Here is a 12,085-nt window from a genome sequence, read left to right as displayed (position 1 = left end):
GTGCATGTAAAGACAATCGGCCCCTGCTTGCAGAGCAGCTCATGCTGCATTTCTTGGGGGTCTGAGGACATGTGACTTACCTGTTTCTTTTTTGGCCTCATGCTTTCCAGTACAACCAAAGCACGTGGCTGGTAGACCTGCAGCCCTTTTCATATGTGTTGTTACAGACCGCCTCAAAAAGAAAAAAAAAATAGAGTAGAAACCTCAGCGGTAAGCAGAGATAAAGCCTAACGTGAGCTTCACTCCACGGCAGTTTGGCTTTCTAGTTGTGTTTTTGTTTTTGCTTTCCACACCGTCTGTCCTCCGGCCCCAGGATTCCCCCCCAGCACCTCCTCCTGCTGTAACTCGCTGCACAGCTTTGGAACAGAGACCTCTTGCTAATGCTGACCCTCGGTGTTGTACTTCAAGGCACTTCCTAGTCTTGTCAGTCTTTTAGTGTCAAAGTAATAAACACGACAGATTTTCAGAATATGCAGATGTCACCTGCTATTCATTTCTATGAATTTAGTTACCAATTGCAAAGCAACCTGGATGCCCAGGAGCTCCCAGGAGGGATGGGGGACGCCGGGCAGTTGTAGCATGTGTCACGGGGTCTGGAGCGGCGGGGAAGGAGCAGAAGCAGCCAGCCAAGCAGGGAGACAGCCTTGTCCTGGAGAAACCCCTGGGGAGATAGTGCATGTGGGGTCAGGCATGAGCTGATGCTGGTTAAGGACCAGTGTATAAGGGGGATGAAAAACAAATCAGGGGCTGTAACAACTGGTCCTCTCCCACCCTAGTCAACAAGGAGGGACAATGGCAAACTGTGGAGACTGTAAAGAGCTGCTGAACCACAGCGAGGGACAGCCAGAGAAAGACAAAACTTCCCATCACCACATGTAGAAAGTCCATAATAAAGCACACAGCCTGCAGCCTTGCGAGGAGCCTTCCTCCCCTGGGGCCATGCCGCAGCAGGCTGCAGGGCACAGCGGGTGCTTGGCCAGGGGCTCCTCTGTGACCCTGCCTGTCCCCTGCACCATCCCGCTTCTTGCCTCCTCTCCCTCGAGGCTGGTGTTGCCCAGAAACCATGCAGCCCCTCTCCCGATTCGTGATCCACAAAAGGGGCCATGTGGTCACCCTAGAAAGCCGCCTGGCTGCCTGTGCCCATGCGGACACATCACAAGCACTGACAAGGCATCGTTGCTCACAGAAGCGCACCATCCACAGACACACCTTTTGCAGTTTTTGTTTTTTTTTTTTGTTTTTTTTTTTTTATTATTTACAAACCCGTCCCTCGAAGTTGAAATACAGAGTAACTGGAAAAGGGTCTCACAACATAGTAATAAAACATCTTTATTCCCTCTTAAATATAATCTCTAAGACTAAAAGCCTATAATTCCTGTTAAATCTCACTTAATTCAATGGTCTTTATAGGCTTTCCTCGTTAGAGAATGAACATTGAATACTGGCTTCAACACAACATCGGGGAAAACAGTAGTACAAAGAATAAATCACAAACGTTTGGTACCTCAGGAAACGCTGCAGAGCCTGGCAGAGACACAAGCAGCAGAAGGCATGTGCTCACACAGGGCAGCGGGAGCTGGCTGTGGGCTGCATCCCACCCGTCCCACCGGCTCACAGCCGGAGGACAAGGATGAGGTGACTGAATACACCGTGAGAGCCTGGGCCTGACACCACGCAGCCCTGGGAAGAGGGATGAGCAAGAAAACAGCGGAGGAAATATGAGATGCAGCAGGAGAGACTATGGGAGCAGCGCTGCTGCCACAGCCCCCAGCTCGGACCCTGCTGCACCTCTTGGCCACAGCTCCTGGCTCAGCCCATGGGTGGCATGAGCGATGGTCACCCTCTGGCTTCTAGGTGGATTGAACCAAAGTTAAAAAATACAGGATTTTCCCTGTACGTAGGTAACTTCTTATTCAACCAGCTATCCCCTAAGCTGATGAAGACCTGATGCAAAAAAAGGGAATTAGACCAGCTAACAGGGTGAGAGGAGGCTCTGGGGGTTAGGTCTGCTGGTCCAGCTGAAATGACAGCTGGAGAACAGTCTCATGAACCTCTTGTGTCCTGTCCTGTCAGGTTTGTGCCCCATCTTGATGTCCACGGTGCTGATCCATGACAGCACAGCTGCCCTGGGGGGCCAGGGCTCTGGCAGAGGGTGCAGGATGCTGCTCCCCAGCCAGCCTGGTGCATGCTGCCTTCTCCCCAAGGGAAGGGAAACAGCCAGGCCAGCTGAAAAACATCTCCTCAGAAACAAACACGAGAGAGAAACTATGGGATAGATCCAGAGGAAAAGTGCTCTGCCTTCGGTGCCTTTTTACCATCATGTAACAGAAAAACAAAGCATCAGCTGCTCTGCACACACACACACACACACACACACCCCCCCCCCATTAGCTGCTGCATAATTCACTCAAAAATACTGACAGGAAAAAACAGAATATTCTATGGAAACCTCCTTTTTCACTCACCAGTCCCTGGAGCAAGCCAGGTAAGCTGATGAAATACATTTCCCGACACCTCCTGCTCATCTACAAAACCGAATGATCTTTCCAGACACTTCCCTGACCAGCCTATGCAACTTCCCAGCACTTGTCTATACTTTTCACTTATGATTTTTCTCTCAGTTTTACCTTCTCTTCGCTGCTGCTTTAATCATGTCTTTCTCCTGCCAGCTTCTCCCTCCTTAGGGGACGTGGTGTTGGAAGGAGACAGTACTGGGTGAGCGCGGCTATTGAACTTCTGAGCCCAAATCTTGCCCAGCTGGTCTACACAAGGCTGCGGTGGACCCCCCGTCCCCCAATTAGCCGGGAAGTCCAGGACAGCAGCAAAGCACAGCATCATGTCAACGTACTCTGGCAAAACCCAGCATAAGCTGCAGGATAAACGAAGAACTTCTCCAAGCCTGCTCGCTTACCTTTTGGGAATGGAGGTACTCAGGCCATGAGCACATCGCTCCGCCAGCTGTTGCAAAATGCATCGCACCCTGAGGACAGCGGGTACCAGCTACACACTACTCTCTTGCAGCACCGCTGCTGTAGGACACCCGGCCCTTGATGTAGTGCTGGTGCCACAGTCTTCTAAAGTGGGGCTGGGGTTTGAAGTGTCAGGTTTTTGGACACCTCAAACCCACCTGCCAGACCAGGTCAGAAGTGGCATCCTTCAGTGCCTTGGCTGCAGAGCGCCTTGTTTGAAAACCCGGACTCTGGGGTAGGGACCTCCAAACTGGGGGCCAACCTGAATCCCCGTTCATGTGGAGAGACTGTGGCTGGCGTGAGGGTACTCAGCACCCCGATCCAACAGCTGCAGGGAGGGACCAGTGCTGGGACACGAGCTGAAGGAACCACACTCACAACTGGACACAGACTGCAGCGTTTGCTGTGGGTGGGGTGACTCTGTAGCATGCAATACTTGCTGAAGGTGAGGGGTGGCTATCACAGCGAGAAGTTGCTGTCGGATCATGGGGTGCTGACAGACACGGGGGAGACCACAGCACATAAACATATCCATGCATAGCCTCAATCCGCAGTCTCTGGGGGCTGCCAGGAGCACCTAGATGTGGGGCTCACCAATAGCTGCGTTCCTCTTCTCAAACCTCATTTTGAGCTCTGACACGAGGGCATTGTGGGCACTGCCATGACCTCTCTTCTTCTGCTTGTTTATGAACTTGGGAGTGAGGGAGCCAGACACAGTCGGTACCCGCCACCCTGGGGCATCACCCTTGGGAGCCAGGGTGGGGGGTGGGGGGGGCAAGGGGGTGGGCGGTGGCACGGGGGCAGCCTGGATGTTGTTGTTGCTGTTCTCGTTCTGTAGGCTTTTGGCATCGTCTTCAACGACAAACTTTTCCGCAGCATTGCTGGGTATCTTGAACTTCAGCCACTCCATCCTGACTGCCCGGGGCTGTGGGGTCTGTCTCTTTTTTATGATCCTTCTTACCGGCATGATTTTGTTGGACCGCTTGTTGCGCCAGAACATGGCAGTAGAGATCATGATAGTTATCAGCACCATTATGCCCATGACACCAGCTAGCACTCCTAAGGCTTTCATGGGGTTATCTTTAGTTTGCATCAAAAAGGCGGCCATAGGCCCTTTGTGAAGAGTCTGTAAAAGAGTACAAAGAAAACACGTGACTTACTCTATGGGACAGACAGCGACCCAGAAATTTCATTTGTCCAAAATATGTAACACGCAGGGCTGACTAATGGAAATTGTCTCTGAAAAAAACGAGAGGCAAAGAGCCAGTCCAGGTTTGGAGAATTTAGGTGGAGCAGGAGGCTGGGCAAGCATTACAGTGTAGTGAGATGGATGGATGGCGAGCACGGAAGCTTACGGGACTATTACTGCCAAATTAGGATGGATTCCTCCACCTCACCGTAGTGTTTGTTTAACTTGCAAGAACCGAGCAAGAAAATAATTGGCTCCAGGATCTGCAGCTGTATTGTTGTACTACATTTCAGAGTTAATTTCCTAGCAATAATAGTGTTGAACCCAAACAGAAGTCTTGAGTAGAAAACAATCTTGCAAAAACAGTTGCAGGTGATGCAGTTTATGGGGTTATTACTGAGCATGGCACTGAAAAGATTATGAGAAAACTTCACTTCATAAAATTCGGGTGTACAAATGAGTAGTTAGCAGGTATGTGCTGCATTCTGTTTTCAAGTACTCTTTTACAGACATAACAAAACTCTTTGAGGTAGGGGAGATGAGTAGAACTAAAGAGCTTTGTTTTTAGAAATGAAAGAAATAAACAATAGCATAAGCTACATATGGCATATTAAGGACAAATGAATGGCCTGTTCACTCTGCAGCTTAGCACACTGAGCGTCTCGGAGGTCCCCGTATAATTTTGCGGATTTTGCCCTGCGGGTGGAGCTTGGATCTTTTCACACTTTTCCAGTACATGATGGTAGAGATCACCATTGTTACAGAAATGGTGGAAAGGACGCCACTCATGCAAATTCCAAATATTGTCCATGGACGCTTCTTGAGGCCTAAAATATAGGATTTTACCCTGGACTTGATCTGGAAATATCAAAAATAAGAGAAACTGTCAACCCTCGCATGGTTATATATGAAAGAGGCCTGCATCTCTTATAAATACAACTAGGGAACTAGGGTGAGACGTGTACAGGATAGAGAGCATATAAAATAAAGGGAGCTAAGTGTTGAACTAGGCACAGAAGAGGAGACAGTTGCATTGGCATTGAACTGAATCCAGAAACACTAAAAGAAGTTAGGAAGCAAACTGGTTGATCAGGGAATAAAAGGGAGCAGCACAGCACATGGATCACCCGTATTATTTCCAAGAGACGTTCATAATGAATACAAGCTCCTGCAACAATGTCTGGACAGACAGTGGTGTTGCGGAAGGCCAGGAGATCTTTCAGAAATGGCACATTCACGAGCAGGTTTGTTTACCAAGAGCCAGTCATAAAGCTATTTGTGGCTGTGGAGGCACAGGGCTGCGCACCGTGCCCCACTCCTCTGGCCTCCACTCCAGGAGGGAATCATCACCCCAACTTTGCATGTCTAGTAACAGGTTATCTGCATTTAGTTAGCGGTCTAAGCTCCCAGCTTTTAGTCAATGAGGAGCAAAGGACACCTCCAGAGTAGTAGCCACCACATGCTAAAACAGGTATTAAAGACAGTGAGCATAAGGAGAGCCTCGTGCCTAGCTTGGACTTGCACCTCTGACTTTTAGACATTTAAGGTGAGATCAGATGGATTTCCCTGTATGACTCTAAACTAGGACGCCCACCTCTTTACCCTCCACAGTCTGTGGAGGGAGATCACTGAGTATCCCCAAAGGGTGCTTCAGAGCACCTCTTGTCATGTATTACACAGGAACAGTATTTGTTTTTAAATTATATCCCTAAACATAGTGAATGTAAATTCATTAATAAACACCCCATTGCCTTTTCACTTCACTTCTCTATTTTCACAGCTTACCTCCAACACATTGTCCAAGCCCACTCTTCCCCTACCTTGAATGTTTCCTACTGCTGAAGAGAAATGGACGAAGAACTGCTATCAGAACTCATGGACCATGTTACCTTACAGGTAGTGACCAATTTTCAGCATTTTGCTGTGCAAAGAGTTTTTCCATTATTTAATTAGCAATGGACCTGAGCTAGAATCCAAAAGCAGAGCAGCCCGTGATTTGGCAGAGCTTGGATTCACATCAGCTTTGCTGTTCTGCATTACATGGATTTTCTGTACTTAAGTCCCATCAGATGACAGAAATTCTAGCCTGGCTTACTTGATTTCATGTGAAAGTCTGATGAATGAAGTGTCAGATAAACCATGCTAAGTAGTACATGGCCCAAAATGAGTCCACTTATTATGAGTGTTGTCAAGATCTATTTTGTAGCAAGACACTGATGGCTAAATAGTATAGAATCAACACTAGGAGAAAGATGACATATATTTAAGAAGATGCTGTATCTCAGTAATAATTATTTGACTAGCTATTTGAAAATCTTGAATAAATGGGATTAGACAGAAATACAACGTATCTATGTTGCCAGTGTACAACAGTTGCAGGGGTGAGAAGCGATGGAAATCGTATGGGGAGTTTCAGAATTTGGCTTCGCTCAACTCTTCCTCGTCTCACCAAGTCTGGCACCTCTTCAGAGCTTCCAGTTACAAACAGGAGATTAATACCAAAACTAAACCCATTAATAGTTAGCTGGTTCAGCCTACATTCTAGTTACTGGGCTGCTACTATACAAAACGCTGCCTAGAATCAGCCTTGGATAACAATTCTTCTGTAACCTCTGCATAAAATCATAAGGCATTTTGTAAGCATACAGTGGGAGAATTTCTGTTTGTCGTGGCTGTGACAGTCACCTGATAAATAAGAAGAATAACTTGCAAACCAAGCCTGGAATGTCATTATCTTAGCCAGCCTGCAGAGAAGCTTGTGGTAAGTGCATTTGTCACCAAAAAGCTTTGCAATCGTGTCTGTATCATCACTGTGGCCCAGTTAGTTAACACATACAACAGGTCTGAGAGAGGTCTGAGCACCCTCTGACAGAGAAGTCTGGGAGCGCTTAGACACCTAGGTTTAAGCAGTTTGGCCCTGAGCACTACCCTGCATGTTCAAAACACCTTCAGGTCCTTGTATCGATTGCCAGCACTGCCTCAGAACTGGGTCAAGGCTGCCTCAGAACTGGGTCAGCGAATAGTGCCACTGTGTGACTTATTTAGCTGTTCTTCCCTAAGAGGCATGCTGCATTTTGAAGAGCACTGGTTTCTCTTGTACACGTAAAACAAAAGCAGATACACAATGAAACGAAAGCTGGTTTGGGAAGCAACTGCCATACCTCTGTAGGCCAAACCCTGGAAAAAACACTCTCTTTCTTAATAGCCATCAAAGGAGTTAAAATACCACTGCCCACAGAAGATAATGCTTTGCTGTTTTTTGCTGTGATTTCACAGTTATAATGAGCACTGGCTCAGAGAAAGGCTGGGGGCAATTAGAGGGTTACAGAACCGTGGCAGAAGTTTGGAAGTAGCTAAACTGTGCGCTTCAGCTTCCAGAAAGAAGTCCAATCCTGAGACAAGAATATAATTAAAAGGATTAAAGCAACTCTTTGGATTAAAAGATGTCATCACCTATTTTTCATTTACTAGGCACATGTGGTCCCTTGCAGGACCCTTGTGACTGGTATGTCCCCTGCAGAGAAGCTCCTCAGCCCAAGTCCCATGGGCTGCTGAAGCGTCCAGCGGTCACTGGGACTCGCCCGCTTTTGAGGGGCTCTAACACTGACACATGCCTTTGAAGCCAGTTTCATAAGACCCAGCACTGCGCGGTTAAAGCGTACATAGATGCTTTCAGGCTGCGTACCTGAAGGGCAGGCTGCGGAAAACACTCCTCTGCAGCACGTGGGGCTTGTTCTTGCCATGCCTCCTTCTCGAAAACCTGATTTTCGCAGGGAGGATGCCAGTGCCTCTCTTTGCTACTGAAATGGTGACCTATTTCCTTTGGTTTTCTCTCTCCTGACACAACGGTTTGCAGCGTGCAGACACCCACACCTCCCGGCAGCTTCTCAAGAGCCTTTCATAAAATGCATTGGTTGCAGTGAGCAGAGCAAGTGGGTGACGTATCTAGAAGCTGGACCCAACAGGAGTGTGTGGTTGAGCTGTTCAACCACGAGACCAGCTAAGGCTCGCCGACTATATTTAGAAGTCTAAGTAAGTAGCCGAAGCTGTTTAGAGCCCAAGTTATCGCAGATTATAGACAACTCGGGTTGCATCAACTTGAGCAAGTGGGTCTGTACAAGCCAGCTGGTTCTGAGGAGGCCACTTCCACATATTCAGCATTTCTGAATATCAGATTGCTCTGGTGTGGCTGCAGGGATGCACTGCCTGCTAGCACTGAAACAAGCTAGGTGTTCTCCCCAAACACATTTTAGTCTCAAAGAAGTCCACTTAGTGCAGTTGGAGCTGTCTGAGACACGAGCCATCCCACAGTATGTAGAGATGATCAGGAGATTTGCTTCAGAAATAACTCCTGATCCAAGGCAGAACACAAGCTGCCCCCTCCAGTGCTCACCCCAATGCGCAGTGCTATCACCTGTATATGAAGGCTGCATTTACAGATGCCAGCATGGGGCAAGACTTCTCAAATCAAAACAACCTTCTCTGAACAATTCTTTTCCAAGGTGTGTGTAACTGGGGAAGAAGAGGCTAACTGCTCTGTGAATGTGGCAAAGGATGTTTAGTGCCACCAGCAAGCACAGTTCCCATGGTTTCAGGGTTCGTATGAGAGAGGAGATACCCACGTTAATTCACAGAAGGAGTTTGTTGAACTCTTCAGTTAGAAGAATCTAAACTGGAGACTTACCAGCTACATTTAGAAGTCTAAATGTGTAGCCAGAGCTATTAAGAACCACACATTGTGCTGTCTAAATATGGACTTAAGCCTCATCCCATGAAGAGATGTAAATAAACACCCCCATATATTTTCAGAACCTCAGTGGAGTCATGAAGACGCAGAGGGATCTCCTCACCAGGCCAGCTTTCAGGATCAGGAATGGGAATCAGCCTTCCAGGAAAATCTTGGGCAGCAAGATAGATTTTTGAGTGAGACATAAGGGTGGAAAAAAAAAGAGAGGCTTTTCCAGCACGTTTCTTATTCTGTTGAGAAAGGATGGGAGATTAACAGATGCCACTCAATACCGATTTCCATAAACCCAGACTCAGTTAAATTAAAAGGCCTCTGGAATTTTTTTATCACTGTATTATTCTAAGAGCAAAAGGTCCTTTTGATGTGCAATATTGCTGAACTTCGCTACAAGCCATCTATCTCGAAGGGCACAGCCTTGCGCTAATTGCAATGGTAAATGTTAATCAGAAAATATGCCTGTTTAATTACTTTGTGTGATTAACACTGCGGGAAACCTCTAGAGGATGCATTGAAAAATATCCTCCTTATCCAAAATCAGTAATACATAAATACCCACCAAACAGCTAACTAAAAAAGACTTTGTACAACTGAAGCACAAAGGGATGAAATGTACATTCATAACAGCCTGAGTAAGCAAGAAATTGAGAGAGAGATTGCAATGTCCCTACACCAAGGGGCTGTTCTCCTCACAAGGTGCTAGCAGCATCTGCACTGTCTCTGGGACACGGAGTGACTGAGGGTCTTGTACACTGGCACTGCCTCTCATGTGCAAGCTGAAATGCGAGAGTGGTTTTTGCAAGGTGATATGATGTTCTTGAAGACAAACAACTCAAATATGATTTCATTTCAAGCAATGAAAGAAGTAATGAAGAAATATACAAAAATTTATGGAGGATGTGCATTGGGTTAGTAATGCAGGTCCTGCTGAAGAGACCTACTAAAGCAAAGAAAGAAGATGCTGTTGCTATCTCAGGCTCTGGTTTGGGACTTGGCATCAAGGAAAGCGTGGGAAGAAGTGAAAAACTGTCTCAGAGCAGTCCATGTCTTCACAGCCCTCTTTGCTTCCCCTTTAGACTTTACCAGGAGAAGCACTCCCTCACTTTGTGCCCTGGAGGGGGAGAAAAGGAAGAAGAGAGGGGACTTTGTACAAGACACTTTCTTCCATCAGGTGCTGACATTTCTTCAAGCTCTAGAAGGAAATCCAGGAAACTGTTTGTCCCAGAGCATCAGTTGCTCTTGCTTTCCTTCCAGATGTCCTTCATCAGTTGGTTCAGGGACACAACTTCTCCCCCAGCAGCAGCAGCATGGGGCACCCTCTCTCCCTCCCTCCCCTTAGCCTGGTACCTTAGCCCTGCACGCTACCAGAAAGATTGCCAGCTCGTCTGGGAGGACAGGGAAAGGAAAGGGAAAGCTGGAGGCTAGATGCAGGGGACCAACAGTGCCTGAGGCCACCTGCTGCCACCCACTCCTGAGATGCGTGCCCCACGGGAAGCCTGGAAGCAAGGCAGGGAGGGCGGGTGCTCCCACTGTTGGCTACAGGTAGCAATTCTTATTTGCTGTAAAAAACCCCCAAAACTTACGGTTTTATGAGAAATCAAAGTGATAGGCAGCTTATTTCCTTTACATCAGTAAGAATGGCTAAACCTCTAGACCTAAAGCAGGGACGCAGCATGTGCAGCCCCCCGGAGCCTGGAGGTGACATGCCCTGCCCGTGCTGAGCCCCAGCACTGCTGCATGGCGGCTTCCAACGAGCCCTATGGGCAGCCCCACACCAGGCTGCCCCACGCCAGGGCACAGCCCGGTCCTCTGGCAGTCCTGGCAGGGCAGGCACTGACAACAGGGACCAGGAGCTCCTCCTGTGCTGCTGGTGGCAGAGTTTGCCTGGCCACACAAGTGTCCTCTGCAGACATCTTTAACTTCCAGCGGGCTCTGAACTGTACACAAGAAGTATCATGTCATTGCATCTGATAAGGAGTATCAGTGAAGTAAGAGGAGATGGAGAAAACGGAGTAAGACTGCGACAGATAAAGGAGCGGTTGGCGCCTTTTGACCAAAGAGAAGGGCAGCTGCTGTCTGTAGGAAGAGATTTGCATCTTTGCCCAGTATGTATGTGGTCCAGAGACTGTCAGGGTAATGATGTGTTTCTCATCTACTTTAAAGCACATTTCCTCCCTGCTGGTACCTACTTAAAGGCATGGCAAGGCAGTTACAATAAATAAGAATCATGCAAGCGTGTGCTGCTCACCATAAATCGCTGCTTGTTCTTTGGCTGATGTAAAAGTCGCACTAACAGGAAACTATCAACCTATGTGTGCTATCTTTCAGAGCCTTCTTGTTATATCTGCTAATAATACTGCAACTATTAAACTCGCATTCAAAATTCTATATACTTTAAAGCGTTTCTATAAAGTTTTTTTCCCTTTTCCTATGTCACTTACATTGACTTGCAAAACTGCTCTGATATATTTCACTCTGGCGCCAGCTACTTTTCATTCACTTTTTGTTTTATTCTTCTGAATGAAAACAAAAAAGCAGAAATTTAGCAGTCAGGATTTACCTTTACTCTCAGGAGCCTACAGTCCTTAGTTTGCACCTATCTCTAACGATCAGGTGCCAGCAACTCACCTTCCAACTACGCCACGCTCCTACCTTTGCACCTTTGCAATTTCTCTGACCAAAATGCCTTTTACGTTTGTGGCCGTAGAATCCAGCTTCACCACAAGGCTCTAGAAACACTCTACAAAACAGAGCTAGCAAGGAAGGAGAAGCAATAGCTGGCAACTGTTTGGCTGTTGGTTTCAACTCTTGAAGCATTCTTAAAGTAGCCTCAGAAGTGGAGCAAGCAGTGTCCACTCTTCAGTGCCTCTCAAGGATCGTCTCACACAAAGATTTTTGTAAAACATCTGCTTACCTCCTCTGTGATATCAATCTTCAGAACTGCCGTGGTACTGAAGGACGGGGAGCCTCGGTCTTTGGCCTGCACCACCACTGACCAGATGCAGTCTTTATTCTTTGTGATGTTGTGGATGATGTCCAGGGAACGGATATAGGATTTCAGCTTGATTTCCCCAGTGCTTTGGTCTATGTCAAACACGTTGGCTGGATCTGCTTGCATGATGGAATAATCCACAATGTTGTTGGGCTCTTCTGCATCTTGATCTATAGCCTGGTAGGGGAAAC

At 47.4% G+C, this 12,085-nt stretch overlaps 1 protein-coding gene across 1 annotated transcript in view; it reads right to left on the bottom strand.

Annotated features, from left to right (window-relative positions):
• Positions 1-3,546: 3,546 nt before the first annotated feature.
• CDHR1 (cadherin related family member 1) overlaps positions 3,547-12,085 on the bottom strand; it is a gene marked incomplete at its 3' end in the record, with an annotated part of 84,368 nt that continues 75,829 nt past the window's right edge. The window contains exons 19-20 of the mRNA XM_080402815.1: positions 11,817-12,071; positions 3,547-4,095 (exon numbers count right to left, since the gene is read on the bottom strand). Of these exons, the coding sequence (XP_080258941.1) occupies positions 3,547-4,095; positions 11,817-12,071 (804 nt within the window). The remainder of the gene's footprint in view (positions 4,096-11,816; positions 12,072-12,085) is intronic.

The sequence above is a fragment of the Falco punctatus genome, assembly GCF_963210335.1.
Source record: "Falco punctatus genome assembly, chromosome: 9".
Classification (NCBI taxonomy): Eukaryota; Metazoa; Chordata; class Aves; order Falconiformes; family Falconidae; genus Falco; species Falco punctatus.
This window is presented reverse-complemented; position numbering and strand designations above follow the sequence as displayed.